General features: G+C 41.7%; 4 protein-coding genes across 10 annotated transcripts in view; 3 read left to right on the top strand and 1 right to left on the bottom strand.

Annotated features, from left to right (window-relative positions):
* The window catches only part of frmd4ba (FERM domain containing 4Ba), a 41,819-nt gene extending 40,551 nt beyond the window's left edge, over positions 1-1,268 (top strand). The window contains exon 23 of one of the 4 annotated variants that reach the window (XM_071495483.1): positions 122-1,268. In XM_071495483.1, coding sequence (XP_071351584.1) covers positions 122-218 — 97 coding nt within the window. In that variant the 3' untranslated portion in view covers positions 219-1,268. The remainder of the gene's footprint in view (positions 1-121) is intronic. The other 3 variants (XM_071495481.1, XM_071495482.1, XM_071495479.1) reach the window with 3 other exon arrangements.
* A 3,602-nt stretch (positions 1,269-4,870) lies between these two features.
* arl6ip5a (ADP-ribosylation factor-like 6 interacting protein 5a) lies at positions 4,871-9,713 on the bottom strand. The gene is made up of 3 exons (XM_071495490.1): positions 9,439-9,713; positions 5,928-6,145; positions 4,871-5,600 (listed from the first exon to the last, which is right to left on the bottom strand). The coding sequence occupies exons 1-3, from the start codon at positions 9,615-9,617 to the stop codon at positions 5,425-5,427; spliced, it is 573 nt and encodes a 190-aa protein (XP_071351591.1). The 5' UTR covers positions 9,618-9,713; the 3' UTR covers positions 4,871-5,424.
* On the top strand, positions 9,701-15,820 carry trnt1 (tRNA nucleotidyl transferase, CCA-adding, 1). 4 transcript variants are annotated; one of them, XM_071495485.1, is made up of 8 exons: positions 9,701-9,856; positions 9,954-10,173; positions 11,272-11,465; positions 11,933-12,071; positions 12,237-12,363; positions 12,473-12,666; positions 13,755-14,008; positions 14,940-15,820. In XM_071495485.1, the coding sequence occupies exons 2-8, from the start codon at positions 9,954-9,956 to the stop codon at positions 15,183-15,185; spliced, it is 1,374 nt and encodes a 457-aa protein (XP_071351586.1). In that variant the 5' UTR covers positions 9,701-9,856; the 3' UTR covers positions 15,186-15,820. The 4 variants fall into 4 exon arrangements, with proteins under 4 accessions (XP_071351586.1, XP_071351589.1, XP_071351585.1 ...); XM_071495488.1 differs by having other exon boundaries at positions 9,954-10,083; XM_071495484.1 differs by having other exon boundaries at positions 9,757-10,173.
* A 474-nt stretch (positions 15,821-16,294) lies between these two features.
* avpr2b.1 (arginine vasopressin receptor 2b, tandem duplicate, 1) lies at positions 16,295-19,618 on the top strand. The gene is made up of 2 exons (XM_071495489.1): positions 16,295-17,161; positions 17,695-19,618. Exons 1-2 carry the CDS (start codon positions 16,297-16,299, stop codon positions 17,901-17,903), a joined length of 1,074 nt encoding a protein of 357 aa, XP_071351590.1. The 5' UTR covers positions 16,295-16,296; the 3' UTR covers positions 17,904-19,618.
* Positions 19,619-21,989: the final 2,371 nt, after the last annotated feature.

Raw genomic sequence — 21,989 nt, forward strand, 5'->3', positions numbered from 1 at the left:
TGGAGTTGGATTATCACAGCCCAGGGTTAATTCATTCTAAACTCATGGTTAATCAGTCATAAACTACATTCAGTTTGCCACCTGTCTAATGTGTTTTACTCCTTTTTTTTTTTTTTTACAGATCCTACATAGATGTCAGCAACCAAATGCACTCTAACATGGACCCAGAAGACCAGATTTACTGGCACGAGGACTCAAAACCGGGAACAATAGTGTAGTTGCCTATCTGTCATTGTGCTGTATGAATTTTTCACCTTGACAAGTTGTCATTGTGCCTTAGACTGCACTTCCCTGTGTTTCTGTTAAGGGGATCCAAAGAATGAAGGAACTCCATGTGGAATTCAGCTTGTAAAAAAAATGAAGTCTTCTATCTCCTGCTGTCATGAACGCAGTTGCCAAACTGACCCACATCCTTGTGTTGAAATCATAACAAAACCCCACAGGGGTGTCTACGTGTGTGGATTGCGAGTGTTTGTGGTGATGGCACTTGTGCACTGAAACTATACCAGGACCTGCTGTGGACTGTGTGGTATAGCCAAAGGGAATGTGGATTAAACTGCTCCAGTGTTTCTCCGTAGACGTGCCAACTTCACAACCCGAGGATTAGGACTGTCTCTGTTAGAGGATACTGAGCCGTAATGAACAACAAGAATGACTCATCCTGCTCTGCTACTTACACACACGTATGAAATCTGTAACCATGAAGGATCAGTCAAGGATGGATATGGACATTATCCAAATGAAGGATTGAACTCATTAAAATGAGTCAAAAAGATGGCTACTTCCTAGAACGTTCTACAGTCACCAGATCCAGTTTTATCAAATTGTGCTTCCTGTACTTCTGTCATTTACAAAGTATTCAGTCTCTCTCACCGTCAGTACTTACAGTAAAATTGAGCCAGATACTTCTGTGTCGCACCATTCGAGTATTACCTGAAGTACCATCTTTGATATTACTGCCACATCTGATCAGTCGCTGCAGGAGGACAGAAAATCAAGTTAAGTGTTGTTTAGTTTTTTATTTTAACATGGGTATTTCATCCATGCTGGAAATCATGGACTGGTGCTCCTAATTTCTCTCAGAGAAGCTGTATGTAAATGTAGGTATTGTAAATACACTGGTTCTGTCTTTTTTTTTTCTTTTTTTTTTAGAGCATTTTTATGTATTTGAAAAGCATGTAATATATAGTAAACAACTGTTGTTAAGCTGGTTCTTAGTCATTTGTATAATTGCGTTTGTTTGAATAAAAAAAAAATCAGCATTTGAATCATTTGTGTGGTTTGAACGTGACATTTATTAAGGACATTACATAGACTTTGAAGCTTCTCAGGAAATTCAGTCAAAAAAAACAATCTCATCCCTCCTGGTGCAGGAAAACAGGATTTTAATCCAAATCCATTAAATTAAGTGACTGAACGTCTGTTGAGCCACTTCAATTAATGAAATTGGGTTTGAACTCAGGGGAACACAGCTACACAACCTCTAGTCTCCTTTTAGGTTGTGTGGCTCAGGATGGTGATCTTGGTCAAGTGGCACCCATAAACGCATTCTCCACATATAAATGGGTTAGAAACGGCTTATCTGGGTTACATTCAAAGGCATAGCTTATAGTTAGAAAGATAACCGTGCAGTGCTGGATAAATGGCTTTTTTTTTTTTCTTCCATTTTCGAGCCTGAAAGAATGAATGCAGAGCTGCAATCAGTCATGATGATAGCTAATTATGAATAAATGATGTTTTCAGAAATGCTCTCCTGCTGCAGAGCTCTGTCACTCTGCTGTATTTTCTCACCGCCTTGCTGTGCTGCCAGGCTGGTTTTTGTGTCCTTAAGCCATAAACCGACCAAACCAGTCTTTAAAAGCTGTCACACCCTCTATGGGCTAAAACCTCTTCTTCTGTCCTCCCTGTGAATGACAAGCCAGTGTTTATAACACCAACCTCTCCCTGCAGGCATCCATGCAATAGAAGTCTGCTCTACACATGTATTGCGCCTCCACAACCCCCCCTCCCCTACACAGATTACACTTTAACCCCTCACCTCATTTCCCTCCCTCGTTCCCCACATTTTCCACCTCTACAAGTGTATCCTGCCACTGGTGGCCTCTTTAGAAAGGCCACAGTTGAGCAGCTCTACTTGCTTCCAGCGCTCCTCAGTGTTATGCTTCTCGAGCGAGCTCAGAGGAGGTCTCAGACACTTCCAGCTTCTCGGATTTACCCGAGGCAGTGAGTGGGGTGGGAGTGTTTTGCATCCAGCTGTCTCCCTCTGTCTCTGTTCCACTGCTGCTTCACACCAGCTGCAGCCAGACATCAGGGGAGGCTGTTCCAGCTGACACTCGACTACATAAACAATGAGCTCCTATGTAGCCTACTCTCCTCTCATCTACAGAGCAAACGCCTCTACTGCGGAGAGCTCAAACTTCAGACTAAGTTGGTACTGATTAATGTCTGGAACACCATATATCAAAATCTATCAAGTACTGAAAGCTGGCATCAAATGTCTTATCAGAATTGTAATATAGTTTCCCTCTTTGATCAGTTCCTAATTTAAAGCTGCACTAATCAATATTTCTATTTAAACAATGTGAAAGGTCTCGCTCTTGAGTGTACTTGAACATTTTTCAGCTCATTGTTTCGGATGTTGCAAGTCCTGCAACTAAAATATTTTGGTTCAGCTGATCAAAACAACAAACCTGCCAGTTTAGTTGCAGCCAGCTGTTTTTAGCTTAAAAGGCTCTGACAAAGAGACTGTGCTCTGCCTGTCCAGCACCAATCAGAAGACAGACAGACAAAGTTAGGAACTACCAAGTAAATAATGTAGCATTTGGCAGCTAAAGATCCAGATGTTTTCCCTCAGGGGTTGAATATTGGACTTAAATTCATCAAGTGGACAATGATACAGATGAATGCTAATGTTGGTCCGTATCTGCCTGACGTGTAAAGAGGCAACTGCTACATGGCAAGTTAACCATGGTGACTTTATAAGATGATTTCAATTTTGTGTTTACAGTTTATTTTGCCTATTTTGCCTGGGCAGCCAAAAAAAAAAGTATACTTTGGGCATTGGTACAGAAACTTAGGTGTCAAACTGTCACTCATTTTCAGAATGATACCCAACCCTTCAGCAGATACAATCAGTGTCATATATGTTCAACTAAACCCAGTCATAGAGCTTAACCAAGCTCAGATCAAGGTGACAGTAAATCATCCCTAAGATCAGCACACTGGGCCTTGATCCAGAGAGAGTAATGGCTCTGACAAATTATGAAGGGTGAGTAGTTGGATTAGCTGACCGGCCACGTGCACTGAGGTCTTCATCGGCTAGTATGGATGACCTTCCATCAAGGAGGCAGAAAGAGCAGTGTGGGTGTATGGGAAGCTCACATGAGGATACAGTAGCCTGCAAAGGTCACAGCAGGTCATCACTAACGTGTCACATGATCAGCTGTGGTGTAGGTCCAAGCAGCCGGATCTGCTGAATGACAGAGTGACTTGAGTTATGAGGCTAACTAACCAGCTTAGCCAGCCAAAAGCCAAAGCCTCTCAGGCGAGCTGAGGGGGGGGGGGGGTGGGGATGGATTGGTCATCCTGAAGGCAGCGTGCTGTCAAAGCGAGCCTGACCGAGCGGACTTAAGTACTGTATGATGCTGCATTATTTCCTGTCACGTGTCTCTGTGTTGTGGAAACTAAACAAGAGGCAGATGTCGCAAGCATAGATTGTATATAAAAAGGTTGCAAGTCGAAAGCTTGCACAAGGAGAATAGTGTTGTTGCTCAGCAGCTGCACAGGTTTGTGTTTGTGTCACATCCACTGACTTGTGTTGCCTCACTCAGGCCTACCATTGGACACAATTATGGTTATTTCAAAATGACAAGTTAGTCAAGTGTTCCCGATTCATGCAAAAACAGCGAGAGGGGATAAGTGTTGTTTTGCACTGTGTAGCAGCACTTCCTCTCCTGGATTACACGTCTATTGAGGAGAAAACACCAGAGACGCACACCTGTTGGGTGAGCAGCAGCACGCACGTGTTGGTAGGATCCTGACAGCAGCTGCAGCGGTGAGAACAAGGACCTCAACTGTACCCTCGGCTCGGAGACGTGACTGTACTTGAGTTTATTGCCACCAGTGCTTGTGTTCACTCCTCCAAGTTGCACAATATGGATGAAGATGAGGCACCGCGGGAGAGGACATAAATCACTGCTGCAGCACAGACGGGGAAAGCCTTGCAGCTCGAGTCAAAGTTAAACTGGAGAGCCACTGGAATACAGTTACACCCGAGTGCACAGAGGTCATCAGCAGCGTTCGTTTCATAAATAAGCCACATTCCTTACATAGGAAATGTCAAATGCTTTGGTATTTCTGAAAGCAAAGGGTTAACAAGAACACTCAAAATAATGACTCTTTTGAATGCCCATCATGCTTATCTTCATGTTTCCCCCTCTCCTTACACACTGCCACTTAAAACCAAATAACCGAGCATTATGTTCCAGATGGATTCTCGCTATCTGCAGTCAATTTCAAATGGAATCCAATAAAAAAAAAAAACAAAACACATCCAAAGTAGCTGACACAGCAACAAACTCGGATTTGGAGGTGAGTGACTGCAGATGAATCCGCTTTGTGCAGCGCTCAGCTCTCCGCACTATAATCTACTGCAGCCCTTTGATTAGCATTGGCGTAAGTGGAGAGGAAAGCAAAGTTAGCCAATCCATCACCCAGGGGGAAATGTCAAGATTTAACAGCCAGAGGTGCAGGAGGAATACTGATGGGCACAGGTCAGGACCTCACGCTCCTTTGAAGTCTTCACTTTAAATATTGACTCTGATCTGACCCAGTGTTTAGAATCAAAGGTATTTCATAGCTCGAGACAAAGTTTTCTCTTTCGTCTGGCTCTTTTTATTTGCATGAACAAAAGGTTGGTTGGTTTCTATTCAAACGTGTACTTCAGTAAACTGTTACATTCTATGCGAGAACACAATCCAGCCTTTGGAGTATCTTGGCAGAGGCATGTGTTGAGTGTGCACTTTTTATTCTTTGTTAACAGGCAACACACATTGCTTTCACAATTTTAGTTGAGCGTAAACTGGCAGGACTGACGGTCGTTTCTGAGAATGATTAAACACAGATTTCGTCCCAGAGAATGAAGGAGCCTGCAGCTGCGTTGAACACTGAGACGTTGCATAGCAGAGATGTGAGGCAGCACTGAGATGCCCTCATCGCTGTTTGAGAAAAGTGCCCTGACAAGTTCTTGGTGGAGTGACAGATAACCCTGAGGTAAAGATAAACCTCTTCAGATAACAAACCTTCTTTTCAAAACACCCACGGGTAAATACACTGAGTATGAAACAACAGACTGAGATAGGGGAAATTGTTACTTCTAAGAAAAAAGTCAAGATCTTTGGCCAAAAGATGGGCAAGTGCGTCCAATCACTCCTTCAGTTTTCCCTCCAGAAAGGTCTGGATCTTTTGAAAGTTTTCCTCCTGCTGACCCAGAGCCTCCAGCAAGATGCCCATTGGTGACCTCTTCAGTCCAGCGCCTTCTATCTTGTTCTCCAGTTTATTCTTCATGTTGCGGAGGCGAAACGAGGCATGTGCGAATATCACTGAAAGGCAGATGGGAAAATGACTGGTAACGTTTTCAACGTTTGGCAAAAACAAACCCATAAACTTTTATTCAAATACGATAACATCTCTGAGAATCTGGAAAACATGTTTCATTGATTCTTAAAAAACTGAGATCATTTTTCTCATTCATATGCATCAGTCAATGTGCTCCGAAAACATATTTATGGAGCAGTAAAAGGATCAGGCATTACATTTAACCTTAGTCTCTGTGAAAACTATATTGCAGTCATAGGAATATATTAACACCATGTGTCCTTTATGGATTCAAATTAAAATATGACCTTCCCACATTATCTTTTACTTACGAGCCAGAGGTAAAGTGATTGCCGACATGAACACCATGACGCTCCCTAGCATAGAAATTAAGATGTAGCTGGCGACCATGACAGCGATCACAAACGCTGTGGGATTCCGCCTCTTAAAGTTGTTGATCACAGCTCTGTTGTCTCCGGCCCACACTGAGCCCAGGAAGACGCCCGACACCACCGCCATGGCTGTGAACATCCCCAGAGGGTTCAGGAACCTGCGGGGCAGCGACACGGGACACCAGAGAGCAGGGGGTCAGTTTGACACTGCCCTCATACAACTGGAGCACAGGCCGGGCTCATGTGTGTGGTCACTGGCTCCACCAAGTGTTTAGATGCTGTTTGTACAACAACACCACCCTGAATACTATCACATGCTGTTTTCATAAAAAAATATAGCTTCACAGCTGAGTACTGTTTCTTGTAGATTTATAACATAACTTACATAATGATACCGAAAAAGAAAGAGAAAGACAAATAACAAAAACAACCAAAATGAAACAAATTGTCTATTACTTTATTAGTCAAAACAGCAGATAATTAACATGAAACTATTCTGAAAATGAAATTTTTCTTTCAGTGATGTAAACAGGAGAAATACTTTTGTTTTTCTTTTGTCTCAGTTTCTAAAGTAGAGGACGCTGCTTTTCTTTGTTTGGTGTGGCAGTAAACTGAGTCGCTTTTGATTGTGGACTGATGGTCAAATAAAACAGGTGATTCAAAGGTAACATTTGCCCATTATTATGGGAAATTATGAAGGAAATTTTGTACTATTTTCTGTCATTTTATAGACTAAATGATTAGTCAGTTCACTGAGGAAACAATCAGCATATTTATTCAATAATGAAAATAATGATAAACTGCAGCCCTAAAACCCTCTTTTTCACAGTTCATCAAATCAGACGTTCACATCTGAAACAATCTAGTTTTGACACACAAAGAAAGAAAATAAATGACCCATACATGCAGGCAGCTTATTCACTGCTCCAATGTTCATCGATTTTCATCCTCTCCTCCTACTGTTTTCCCCCTGGACAGACACTTTGAATAAGAAAGCTCTGTGACAAATCCAGGCCTGGAACCACTGCAGTGAAGTGGTCAGATCAAGGTCATGACCTCAGTGAGACACCGAAGGCCTGTCTCACAGTCATGCTCTCTTTGAGGGGTATGGCTTCACTAACAGTGGTGATCCTGGATAACTGGGTCTTTCACAAAGATTTAATAAAAACTTAAAGAAAACGAGGCTTGATGAAGGTATCTGTGATCAAAATATATGGGATCTAAATTACACTGGATGCAGATATTCTTCCTTTTTAAGGTAAAAGGCTAATCACTGCCTGCCACAATGACATCTTATATACATAATATTATTGAGTTTATAAAAACATTTTCTATACAATTGTGATAACGATATACTGAACACTATTTTTACATAAACATGTAACATACACTTTTATAAGGAACCCTTAAATTCTTATTACTTGAAATCCTTAATTTCCATTAAATTCTTCAGTTGAAAAATTAACTCGCCATTGCCCTCTGCTGGACATTGTGTGTAATGGCAACACTGTTTCTAATTTACTTCAAAAAAAAAAAAAAAATCCTGCAACTTTTTGTTATTTATTGTTTGATATATTTGCTATTTTATATATTTGCTGATATTAATATATCTGTGATGAAATAATATTAGTCAATATCGATGCCCAGCCAATTTATCAGTCAAGGTACCTCATGCTCAAGTTAAATTTTATTATTTATTATTTATTACTGACATAAAACTACCTGAGCTGGAAACATTGACTGACTTTCCAATCTAACACTTTCCTGTCCAATGCAAAGTCTGTTTACTGATGATGATGTCAGTCTAATCCTGGGAAAAAACTGCCATCTTTATGAGTCAAATAATAATAAATAAAAACAAACCAACCAACCAACCAACCAACCAACCAACCAACCAACCAAACAAGTTAGCTGCCTAACCCACCAGTCCTGCTCAGGACATATACCGCTTGCATGCTGAATAAAAAATCCTCACTTGCATTGTGAAATCGTGAGTTGTTGGAGGACAGACCTCTGACAACCTTGGATGGGTTTGAAACCTGTTTTGGACCGCTGCATTACAGAACCTCACACTGTCCAATATGTTAATACAACAAAGTTGTGCAACTGTTGCCTCTTCATAGAATTTCTCATCTCACATCACTGTAACTTCATGTTGATTACAGAGTGAAAAGTTGTGCTCTTCTGCATGAATCAGACTGTTTTTCATTGTAAAATTGTTATGGTTCCCCACCTCAGGTGAGATCTGAACTCAAGGATCTGTTACATGGTCTGAAACAACGCTGTCAGAGTTGTGTGAAGAAGAACTGCATAAGAAGACCCAGAGTCACTAAAAGTTCATTGGATGCAGCTGACTTTGTAGGCTTTTAGGTTTTTAGACCAGTTATCAATCAGTACCAGTGGGATAATATTGCTGTGTTGTATAGGTAATGGTTGTCTATGTGTGGCTTGATGAAAATGTACAATAACATAATGAGTTTCCTGAGACTGTAACATCTGCTAATGCAAATGAGGTCCATGCAAAAGCAGAAACAAGGTTGAGTTGTTACCAAACTGGATAAAAATAACACAGTCTGGTTTTATGAAACAACTAAACTGACTGTGTCAAAGTTCAGCCTAGTTGGTTGGTTTAGGGTCATGATTCAGGATTGACTCACTGGGAAAATACCAGAAGCTGGGTTTCACCTCTAATCAAGGATACAGGGGCCAGCTGATTAAACTGCTGTTCTCTCACAACTGTGTTATCTGCAATGCAACAGCTGACTAGACAAACGGCTTAAGTTGGCTTCAAGACCATAGCAACAATATGTCATCACACAGCTCAGTGGACAGGGCAACACTATTTTTAGTAAGCCAGGCTTTAGTTGACACAAAGTACCAACTAAAGCCAAGATATTTTATAAATCAGAGGCTTAACCTCTTGTTCCCTGACCTGAATCGGCCCCGTATGAAGTGTATCAGATAGTAAACTGGTTCTTTGAGTAGTCTGCTGTAGGCAGACTTGTACTTTGTACTTCAGGCCTGTGGAAATCTTGACTTAGCTTCATGTACTGTATGAGTCAGGCCCAACACTGGTCACAGACTCTCTTCAGTTAAATCTGTGTCTCCATCAGTGCAGGTGAGAATATCCAAGGAGCCTATTTGTATTTCACCTCTACCAATGAAATGTCTCAAACCACATTCCCACAGGAAGCTGAGGAAAAGTTCTTTCCTTTGGTTATCATGTTGAGAGAGGTGAGACTTCACACTGAAAACATTACAGTCATGACAGCTGGCACAATACCTTTCAATTCTTAAGCAGCCTACATCCTGTCTGTAGCTTCTTTCTAAATTAAAGCGGGCTACATCCTAGTTTACACTAACAGAGCAACATTAACTTATAAAAACACCATACACCTGCGGACCACAGAATAAACACTGCACAGCACAGTCACTGTGTAACGGTACTTACCCGACAATAAGGAAAACAACGACGGCTAAGCACAGATAATTAGTCTGATAATAAAGCAGGTTGCTGACAACTCTGTTGTTCCATTTCGCCAAATCTTTCACATCCGGTTTCGCGAATCTCTCCGAGCCGGGGAAGAAGTCGTCCCACGGTCTGAGCGGCGTCAGCTCCACTTTGGCCATTTGCCTCCTGCTCCGTTTGCGGATCTGACAGCACAGCACGGCACAGCACGGCACGGAACCAGCACCGGGAGCCGGAAAAGTCACCGGGCGGGAATCTCGCGAGAAGATAGCCGGACGCTATTGGTGCGCAGCCGCATGTTGTTGAAAGTCTTCCGGTAGCGCTGCATGGCGGTGACTGCGCCGTACGGTCACAGACTGCCCTGTCAGAGCCGCGGCCACGTCTGACCGACATCTGCCCGGTGCGTACACATGCCGGGCTCGCTCCCGAGCTGTCCATGTGTGAACTATGTTAAACAGACAGACAAACACCTGACGACGTTTTTGTTGTTTGCACAGATGTGGAGCAGAATACTGAGTCTTCGTGTGATTAGTAGAGCAGGTTTCTGTCGGAGGAGGCTCTTCACCATGCAGCTGAAGACCAGTGAGTTCCAGTCTCTGTTCACCGATGGGCTGACCGGACTGGCAGGTGAGGTGCAGCCGTGGCCGGACGCCTGGTCCCTCAGAACGGGGCTCCGCCTCCCTGGTCCCCACAGACGTGTCAGCAGAGGCAGTTATGGTCAGAGTTTTAGTCATGAGAGATCATGCAAAAACATTTCTGCAAGTCTGAGAGGAAGCAGGACGGTTCATAGATGTTCTTCATGATATAGAGTGTTTAAAAAATATCTTAGCAGTCATTTCAGATGTACTGTGTCTGCATCAGTGCAGTGCAGAAATGCTGGAGAGAATATGTTTTTACATTTTTTGTCCAAACACAGTACAAATCTTGGTCAAAGTTATTTAAAGGCATTCAGTGGATCCTCAATGGGTGTGTTAATGTCAAAAAAATGAATGTCAGCTCATATATTATCCATCCAAATATCCAAAACTAAAGGCGTGGTTTAAAGGCCTTTAATTGTAATTATTATTCTGAAAAGACAAATGAAAAGTTTTGTGTGTTTTCAGGTGGAGCTCTACCATTTAAGGTACTTCAAGGGGTACTCCAGCTCTTAAATGTTGCTCTTCCATAATGTTGGGAGACTGGGCCAGAGAATCAAAATTAGTATTACTAAAAATTTATTAAAAGTGAGTAAAAGCCGCACAAAATGCATTTCCCATAATGACCGATAGCATCATGTTGTTAAGCCATTTTTGCATGTCTTTTAAACTCCACACCTACAGTTTGGAGTGCATGCTTTATTAAAATTTAAAGTCTTTAGCCAATTCTAAAGCCAATTTCAGCCTCATGATCTCATCAAACTTGAATAAGCTGCTCTAGAGCCACAGAAGACATTATTGAACAGTAAGAGGATGAGTAGAGCTCCCCACGACTAGTAAACTGGTCTCCATGTCATAAATTGGTGGAATGCCCCTTGATATGCCCACACACACTGTGGGCTTGGACATTTCTGTGGTGGTTACTGTAACTTCATACTCATCATCAGCCTTAAAACACTTTGCCAAAGCTTTGAGTGAAAAAGGAGAGAGGAGCTACAGTCAAACTATAGATGGAAAAAAAATAACTGCAATGTGTTTGTATTGATTCTTGACAATGAAATTCATGATTTTGTAAAGTTACTTGCCTCTCCAGGTTTAACTAGTAAAATTGCTTGTGTTTCCACCCATACTGCCTTTGAAAGTTACCAAACTCCTCTGAGTGTGCGCCCTGTCTTTGCAGAGGTGTTTGAGAAGCACCAGCATGAGCTGAGGATAGCTGGGGGGGCTGTACGGGATCTTCTGTCTGGCCAGCGGCCTGAGGACGTGGACTTTGCCACAACAGCCACTCCAGACGAGATGAAGCACATGTTCCAGACTGCTGGCATCAGGATGATCAACAATAAAGGAGAGAAGCATGGGACCATTACGGCAAGGGTAAGACATTTGTTCCACATGGAATGAGTCTGATTGATCAAATAAGTAGGTCTTGGGTCTAGATTTAAAGATGTTAATGAAATAGCCATCACGATGGATTGTGGGAAAGCATCCCAGAGACAAGCAGCCCAGTAACAGGAAGCTCTGCCTCTGATTTGTTTATTCCTGAAATATGTAAATAAGTTAATGTAGTAATAATAATAATAAGTCAGATGAGACAGAGGTTGCAGACTGGAACAAATGGCTCCATAAGGTTGGATAAACAAGAAAATTCCAGAAAACGTTCTAATGGTGTAAAGTGCATGTACAGATTATGAAACAAACTCTACATTTTTTTTGTTCCCTCTGACACACTACATTACCCACGTGCCTGTCAACTGTATTCTGTCACAGCACCAGGAGGACAGTCTCACTGTGCCTCTTGTGATGTGTGTTTTCTGTATTGGTTTTTTTTTTTTTTTTTATAGCTACACAATGAGAACTTTGAGGTGACCACGTTGCGAGTTGATGTTCAGACGGACGGACGTCATGCTGAGGTGGAATTCACCACTGACTGGCTGAAAGACGCCGAGCGGAGAGACCTCACCATCAACTCCATGTTTTTAGGTAACTGTGCCTCTGTAGTTCACTTGGTTAAGGAATCATTCGGACTCATCCCTGTGTTTACTTGTGCTATGGAGATGCATGTGGTATTGGTTCATGTCTAATGGACTTCTTACAGTTTATCAAACATGTCAGAATTCCTCACCATGTTTTCTTCTGCGCTCACAGGTCTCGATGGCACATTATACGACTATTTCAAAGGATACAAAGACCTGCAGAACCGAAAGGTTCGGTTTGTTGGCAGCGCAGAGCAGAGAATCCAAGAGGACTACCTGAGAATACTGAGATATTTCAGGTGGGCTGTTTCTTTTCATTTTCATCTTCCAAAAAGGAAGGTAAAAACTAAAACCACCCTTTTTTTGAAGTGAAAGTGTAATGATCTCAACCCTCTCATTTCACCACAGGTTCTACGGCAGGGTGGCTTTGGAGCCCGGTGACCATGAGCCTGAGACACTGACTGCCATCAGGGAAAACGGCCGTGGACTGGCAGCAGTATCAGGAGAACGGATTTGGGTGGAAATAAAGAAGATGGTGGTTGGTCACCATGCTGCTCATCTGCTGGAGCTGATGTACAGGCTGGAACTGGCCCAGTACATAGGTGAGAGAGGTGCAATGAAGGGATATCATAGAGTTTCTGCAACAATCACACCCAGTGTGAAGAGGTGCTACAGTATCTATCCACATAACTGCTGTGGATAATAGTTAATTGAAGCAGCAGAGACCAAGATATCCCGACTTTTAGACTTTAGCATTGGTGAAACAAAAATGCTTGATCCTACACTTCCCATAATGCAGCTCAGCAGCATCTTTCATTAAACCCTTCCTGCTGTCAGTAAATGGCTACTTCTTTCAAACTCCACACCTTCAGTCTGTCTCGTCAGCTTTCTGTAGGTCTCAACCCCAAGCTGAGACAACCCTGATGACATCGTTGTGACATCATCAAGGTTATTTTTTTCAAACTTTAAAAAGCTCCACGGCGGGCTTCTTTTCATAAATCCGTTTTTTGATTAATTGGTGGGTGGGGAAAACATGCCTACATTAATCAGAATTGTTTCATCTCTTCTGAGCAAAAATTAAACTTAATTAATCCTCTTGAACTAGTTCTCTAACATAACAACTTCTAAGATTGATTACATAAGAGGATATGCCATTATATTATATTTTTATTCAAGAAAGAAATGTCTGTTATGGCTCAAATGGCAGCATTAGTGTTCCTGACATAAGTGGTTTTGCAAATAGTGCACTTCACCCATGTAGCCCAGTTGGGTAAAATTGTTCCCACATGTTGGTACATAATGATTGTCATGGCTCAGATCCCTCTTGAAAATTGTCTCAGCTGCAGGAAATAATGACTGCTATCAAGTCATTACTTGCAATGTGCAGGAATTAGGGAAAAGGATCAATAGTGTCAGTAATTGTTGAGACTCTGGAGCCTTTTCTAAAAGAGGAACATTTCAGTTTCCTTTCCTGAGATGAAGTGGGATTTGATGTGAACTCTGGTATTAGTCAGCACTAGACTGATGATCCAATCACCCTTGATTGTTTAACTCGTAACAGGTTATTTAGTAAGAGGCTTTCTTACTGGACACCAGCACTTCGAACATGTTATTGGCATAATTGCAATACAATAAATTTTTTCTTGTTTCTAGTCTGTTGCTCATCCCTCACGTCCCTGCTCCTGCTCAGGTTTACCTCCAGATGGTGATGTCGAGGAGATGAAGCAAGTGTGGCAGAACGCCAAAGACCACTCTCCCAAACCCATGACCATCCTAGCGGCTCTCTTCCGCTTCCCAGAGGAGGTGGAAAAGATGGACCTCCGATTGAAGGTGTCCAAGGAGGAGAAGAATCTGGCTCTGTTCCTGGTCAAATACAGACGAGAGCTCCGCAAGAGCAAAGACGAGCCGGACAGCCTCAAACCCTTCACTGACTTCATCATTGACGTAAGTTTCAGCCTCCTCCAGTTAATGCGTCAGTACAATAATATGTCAATTGTTCATGTTTGTGTTACAGAAACAGAAATAGCCTGAGAGATTCATAGTGGGACTATGTGGTCATTGACTTTAGCCCTGGGTATTCAGAGTGTAGACTGTCATTTTTAAGCAAAGAAATTCACTGGTTCCAGCTTCTATGTTATGAAACTGACTACCATAAGTCTGGGTTTTGGACAGTTGGTCAGACAAAACAAGCTTCACTTTGGGCTTGCAATCACATGCAACCACAACAATTAAACACTTAATCAAGAAAATAATCAAAGATTTGAGTTACTTTGCACGCACCAATCGTGGCCTTGATGTTGCTGGGCAGTGGTCCACCAGCATCCATCACCCACATCTGAATGCAGCCTGTTCCCACCCTTACTGGCAAGGCCTGGCAGGAGGGAATATAATCAATATAAACAAAACAATAAAAAGGATGTGATAAGCTTGTTACACGTGATGGGAGCCTACGTGAAGGTCTGCTGTTTGACAAAGTCTGACAGTTGTGGTTATTTTAGGGGCTTTTTTCCCCCCATTTTTTTTGTGACATTCAAACTGGTTTGACGTGGGCTGAAAAAAGTTGAAAAAATGCAATGTCACACATTTCTGTGAACAATCAGGATTTAGGTTTATTTGAATCAAAATCTGACATCTGTGGGTTTGTTTCCTTATGTTGTGGGACAGTCATCAGTTAAATCTGATCGAACTGCACTCATGCAGTCCTGATAAAACCAACCCGCTGAGTCTTTGAATGTTGTCAAAATGAATAATACCTGCAGAAATTGTTTTCTCCAACTCAACCTTTGATTGTTGCTGATTTAGTGATGAGTAATGTAGATGATACTTGCATGCTAAGTTTTCAGGGGCTGTAATTCTCACACATGCCTCTTTTTAGAGTCGGGAGCTGGATTCTCAGAGTAAAGTATGTGAGCTGCTGAAGTACCAAGGTGAGGAGAAGCTGCTGGCAGAGCTCAGCAGATGGACCATCCCTCGATTCCCTGTCAGCGGGCACGATCTGAGGAGGATGGGTGTCACGTCAGGCAAGGAGATAGGCGCTACCTTACAGAAGCTCCGCGACATCTGGAAGAAAAGTCATTATCAGATGGACAAAGATGAACTCCTCAGTTATGTGAAGCAATAAATGAACAGACAAGCAGGTGTTTTTGTGTCAGACGACAACAGACAATAACAGCCCAGACAATGGACACTAACTGTGCTGCCCACAGGTATTGATTAAGCAGACGACTGTTGACAGAGGACGCTACAAGAACTGACACATGCATACCCACTGATGAATGCAATTGCATTCTAAATTACCCATGGGCCATTTATGGTCATCTGCATCTCCATGTAAACATAGTAAGATCATACACAATATGCTCTCAGCTGCAATCTTATGACAGAATGCATAATGGGGACTGTCAGCCTGTTTCTCCATGTGTTATTACAGAGCCCTGCTGTTTATGTTCCGTTCCTCAGATTAACAGCCGATACTGTACTAATGCTCAGCCAATTCAAATGTTTGTCTCTTACTCACCAGCTGGGCAGCTGTGATGAAGGAAGAGGAAACATTAAGGTAGGAATCTGCGATGAATAGTGAAATAAAATCTTTGTTCAGTTACTATAGAAAATGTTTAATTTCATTTGTTAAAACAGTGATGGAAAGCAGAAGTTTGGTTTACAGTTTAACTGCAGTAATATATCATTTCTTTAGTGAAGAAAATATGTTCTATCAAAAAAGTTTTTTCTTTTTAATTAAAGAGACTTACATGGTGATTCTTTTGCTTGAAGTGCATTGCATTTGTGTGTAAATCCCCGACACTACATCTTACAAAATAAGTTTTAAATCACATTACTCATGGTTCAGCATGAACTGTTTGCGAACAGGCTAGGAGCAGCCACCACAGTAAAGCCGGTTACCTGTTTTAATGTGGTGGTTGTTGGTGTATTGCTTTGCTGGGGCGATGTTGCTCCTCCCTCCCTCAAAGATGAGTAGATATAAAGCTCTCTGCTCTCCTTTACTAACACCTCCGTTTCTGCCTCGGCACTCTCAACTTGTTTATTACTGGAAATTCATCCTTTAATCTCCCACAACGATTTTTGATTACAAATTGCCATTTGATGACTTTATTAAAAGTGAATCCCAGGCTGTTCACACTTGTTGTATTTTTATGCCCCTACTTTAGCTGGATTCACCAGGAATGGTGATATAATTGTGTTCAGGTTCTCGGTGCTGTATTTGGTGTGGAAGCATGGCTTGGTTTCGTGTGAATATCAGTAACATCACTTTGGAGAGTGCGCTCTTTGGGGATGAGCCGCGGGATGAGCGCTTGGCTCAGGTGGAAATAATTCTCCTGTCCATCATCTTCATCACGGCGGGGATCCTAAACTTCGGGCTCTTGTTGGTGCTGTGGAAGCGGAGGAAGCAGCTCTCCAGGATGCGCGTCTTCGTTTTCCACCTGTGCGTCGCGGATCTGGTGGTCACATTCTTCCAAGTTTGTCCGCAGCTCATGTGGGACATCACCGACAGATTCATCGGGCCAGATATACTGTGTCGCGCAGTGAAGTACCTGCAGGTGGTCGGGATGTTCGCCTCCACTTATATGATAGTGGTGATGACAATAGACCGGTATCAAGCCATCTGCAACCCCATGGTGACTTTCCAGAGGCGCAGGGCGCGCTGGAACGGCCCTGTGTGCGCCGCCTGGTGCGTCTCTCTCATCGGCAGCCTGCCGCAGGTTTTCATCTTCTCTCGGGTGGAGGTCGCTCCCGGTGTGTACGACTGCTGGGCTCAGTTCATCAAGCCGTGGGGTCCGAAAGCCTACGTGACCTGGACGACTCTAGTAATATTCGTCCTGCCCATTATCACGGTGATCGTGTGCCAGGTGCGCATCTGCCGCACCGTGCACATCAACTTCCACATGAAGACGCACCAGGTCGGAGAGGCGGTCAGTAAGCCGCTGTCCTCCAGGGCCAGCAGCGTGGCGGGAGTGTCCAAGGCGAGGGTGAAGACGGTGAAGATGACCGTGGTTATTGTGCTTGCCTACATCATCTGCTGGACGCCTTTCTTCACCGTGCAGCTCTGGTCTGTCTGGGACGTCGAGGCGCCCACTCACAGTAAGACAATACGGCGTGAAAAAATAGCCTATATAATTCTAAAAATAATACAAGAATTAAAATAAGAATTACGACATACAACACCATTATTATAATCACTCCGCATCATCTTCACATTTCCTGCAAAATAATCCTGTGAAATAATTATTTGTGATTCAAATTTGGAATACAGATCTGATCTCTGCAAGTGCTTTTAAATAGGGTAACATAACTTGAAAATTACGAGCCTGCATTTATCATAATATGTATTCACTAAATAAAAATAAAAATAAAAATAAAAATAAAAATAAATACATAACTATAAAATACAGGGAGGGTGCCATCTCCATGAATACCCACTCAATTTAATAGAAATATTACAAGACATTAAATCAGACAAAGGATCTTACTCTTTACAATGTGGGCAAACTGAGTTTAATTATTGATAATATGTATCTATAACCAAGAGTTGGTCCACAGAATTGAAAAGAGCTTATATTAAAGGAGAAAAGGGCTGATGAAAATCTCTCACATTTCCTCCTCTGTGTTTCCAGCTGCAACCTTCACCATCCTGATGCTGCTGGCCAGTCTGAACAGCTGTGCGAACCCCTGCATATATCTGCTGTTCAGTGGGACGCTGCCCAAGAGACTGGTGGCCGTAATGTGCGTGGACCAGCCTGATCTGAAGGAGTCCATGCAGGAGGAGGCCACCATGGTCAGCTCCCTGTACATCAGCCTCAAGAGCTTGTCGGACAGCAGATGAAGACCTGATGTCTCATCAACACTTTACTCACCTCAGTCCAGCCTGTTGGACATTGAGTAAAAATATTGCTTCCTTATGAGAAAGACTTACTGACGTAAGTGTGAGGACAAACATCACAGTAGCACGACAAGTACCTGTAGTAGCAGTATATTATACTGAGAATGCAAAATAGGAAAGAACAATCTATGAAATGCTTTTCAATCACTGCAGTGTCCCATACTCACAATTAGTCATTACAGGGATATTACACTGATGATGTATGATATGATGGCCGTTAAGCCACTATTACATGACAGAAACAGCACTTTCAGTGCATTGCTATATTCTTTTTAGTGATGTGGCTCAAGAGAGGGTGGTCTGTTGTTCTGTTTGTCCGCCACTTAGGTCCAGACTGAAATATCTTGACAACTACTGGATGACTTACAGTGAAATTTACTGACACTCATGGTCCCCAGGTGATGAAGCCTAAAGACTGTGGTTATCACCTGACTGTTCATTTACTCTCACCAGCAGGTCAAAGGTTTCACCTATCCAGTGAAGTACAAAATTTGGTTCAGACTTTGGTGGTCCTCCAGGATGAATCCTAATGACTTCACCACAAGGTTGACATTTGTGGAACAGATTGATATTGATTGAGAGGGTTATTGATTGAACTGCCAGGAAATTTGGCTTAGACATTTATGATCCCCAGAGGATGAAGAGTAATAACTTTGGTGTCGTTATAACTTTACCTCCAGCATCATCATCTGTTCAAATTTTGATGTGGTGCAATACATTTGTTTGTGACCAAATTCATTCAAAACTAATGACATTCTCATCAGCCTTAGCTTTGCTTTGTGCTTAGCGCTTATTGGCAAATGTTAGCATGATAATACACTAAGCAATAGTGAACATGGTAAAAATGATGCTTTCTAAATGTCAGCATTTTACATTTATTATCTCTGAGCATGTTAGCTTGCTGACATTAGCATTCAGCACAAAGCACCAATGCGTTTAAGTTTAGAACGGCTAGCATGGCTGCTGACTCCAAACATTATTGCCAAAAAACAGTTCGTATTTGCTGAATCTTGACCAAGCTGCACTGCACAATCTACTACTAGCAGCATTAGCACTGCAGCTAAGGTACCAACCAGTACAGAAAGTGCAGCACAAGAGCCTTGTTTTTCCAATTGCATTGTGAATACAGCCTTAGTCTTGTTTAATTGTGATGAACAAAGTTGACAAATGGACCAAACTCTGGAATCCAGAGCACAATATGGATCAGGATATATTGCCAGAAAGACGAAGGTATTAAGAATCATGAAATGGATGCACAATTTGCATAAATATGTTACTTCTATTTCATTGCTTTTTTTTTTTTTTAACTTGTGAAACGGATGAGCAATCTCTAATAGTATAATCTGAAAGTGTCAATGTAAATGTAGTTTATCCTGTAAATATGTAATGTATCATGTATCCGTTGTGTCTACTTTACATTTTATCTGTATGATTATGTGTATGATAATGACAGATATCGGTCAGGTGTTGGTTAAAATAGTCTGTTATAATACAACAGGTGGGTCTGTGTTTGTTAAATACGAATTAACTTCAGATATGCAGTAAGATGCTCACTGACAAATGTTGCAACGTGTTTACAATTTTCAAAGACTTTCTCTTAACCTCTAAGGGGTGATGATTTCTGAGGCGTTACCAGATAATAAAAAGTTGTGACTTTTCATGTGACTGTTTTCTGTCTTATAAACAGCACTGTCTTGTGGAGAAAAATGTCCCTTTGGATTTAAAGTGGAAGTATTTATTTGCACTCCTGAAAGGGGCTCAGCCACACAGGCTTCTGTTTGTCTGCAGTTTGTCCTGTTTTCCTGCAGGCCCCTGTGTCTGCTCTGCTCCATGTCACCTGATAGTTTCCACATCTTCCATTCGGAGAATACAACATGAAGAAGCTATCAGGTGATAGACACAGCAGCAGTTATGCTTTTGTCTCAGTGACTTACAGATGTCTCATTAGCTGCAGTGTGTCGTTATAACTCAAAGTGAGATGGTTGAGAAAAATGTCCCATGACCTCCATGTAATTCACTACATGGAGGATCAGAGTACTACATTCCTGTGAAATCAGTCTAAGTCAGTCAGTCAAACAAATCATTAGAAAAAGCTATAACAGTGTTCTGCTCCATGCTCTCACCAAGCTGCACAGAATTTCATATCCAGAAATCTGAGTCCTCTGCCCTGACCCTCATCAGTGTCTGACAGCTGGCTGGGACTCAACTCTGACCTTTAATGCTGAAAGAATGACCAGCAGCCGCCACTGCAGCGTCCCCAGCTGCTAGAAGTACAAAGAGGAGGAGGTGGGGTGAGGCGCAGCTGACAGATGATCATTCTCAATTCAAACCATGCAACACACACACTGTAGTAGCATGCACATGCTAGTTTAGGCTGGCAAATCTCTGCAGTACAGTACCTTTGGAGCAATTTAGGTCACTCATGTTTCAGTATCGATCTGCTTCAGGAATTAGCCCATAATGACTGTATCTTGTGCTTTTATCCACTGAAGAAAAAAGAGACAGGACAAGACTGGACTAACATATTAGCCTGGCCTAAGCCTATTCAGCTTAACCAGAGTCAGTTTCAGCCTTCATGTATCTGAACGCTGAGATGGACATATTTTTTTTGTTTGTTTACTCTGTAGTTTTAGCAGATAAGTAATGTTACATATTCCAGCCTGCATGCTCAGTGTTTACTGTCTAAAAACTTTCTAAACTTTCTAAAAACTTAGAAAAGGGGATGAAAAGGAGATCGCCTTGCTTTGCAGCGCTGCACACCCAATAACTACACTGTAATTACAGCCAGCATCTTCTATAATTACATGGTAATTATAGTGAAAAAGAGGTTAACAATTGCTGCTTTATTTTACAGCCTGCCCAGAATAATAGAACAATAATGAGGCTGTCTTGCACTTTTCTATTGCTTTGTCCTGATGGTCGGACCCTAAAATGTAACTAGCAGCTGGAATAACTCATGCTTTTCAAAACTACTTTCAAAACTTTATCCTGTATGTTGTCAAATAAACCTCATTAAGGTTTATCTAAGTATGTGTTTTTGGATCCTTAATTATTTAAAACCGGATAATTTTTTTTTGCATTTGTTGGATCCCAAAACAACATTATTGCTCTCCAATAGTATATTGTACTTAAAAAAATAAATGATACCATAACTAATTTCATTATTAAAAAATTGGCACATTTACTGTTGGTGTTCAGTAATAACAGTATCCGGTGTCTTCAGTTTGTCGTAGTATAGATATGCAAGAAATATCTTAGTGATTTTTCTTACACCAAATAGTGACACTATAATTTGCGTGGTGTATAAAGCTTTACCAGAAAAGGGACTCAAAAGTTCAGAGGGACAAGTACAGTTTATCACATAATGTGATTCAATGTGATGTTTAATACATTTCACTCACACTCACACCTTGCACTGACTTTCTATCCGCACCCATTGACAATCCATCCAATTTTCCCAAGCAGGGGTTTTTAGTGCATCAAAAGTAAGCCCAAAATGATTCACAGACTTAAGATGTAATGTCTGTCTGTGTCCACAATGAATTTCCCTTTTAGAATTTGAACAAGAAAATAAAAGACAACTCAGAATGTTCCAAAAATGTTGAGATAAAGTAAATGCATGAAATGAACATGAATGCAATATTTCAATCATGTTTTCCAGTGCATGGTTTCTCATTGTTTGAGGTTTGACTGGCACTCTTTTAATTACATCATTTTGTTGCACCCTCCTCTTCTGAAGTGGAGAACTGGAGAATTAGTGCCACAAAACTCATATTTGCGTAATGACAGAGGATGGAAACGCACGCATCAATTCACATTTACTTTTGCCTATTTTCTGGAAATTCTGTGAAAATTTGCACAGTGTTTGGGTGGAAATTTGTCTTGAAGGCAAGTGAATCATAAGTAGGAATAAACAAACATTTTAAAAAACAAACCAGTTCCGAGCATTTTTATGCATTTATTAGTGACAGAAAAGAAATATCAGGAGTGTGAGAGAGGGTTAACAACACACAACAAAGGTCCCAGCCA

This window comes from Trachinotus anak, unplaced genomic scaffold, assembly GCF_046630095.1.
Source record: "Trachinotus anak isolate AG129_WGS33_773 ecotype Australia unplaced genomic scaffold, CSIRO_AGI_Tana_v1 ptg000013l, whole genome shotgun sequence".
Classification (NCBI taxonomy): Eukaryota; Metazoa; Chordata; class Actinopteri; order Carangiformes; family Carangidae; genus Trachinotus; species Trachinotus anak.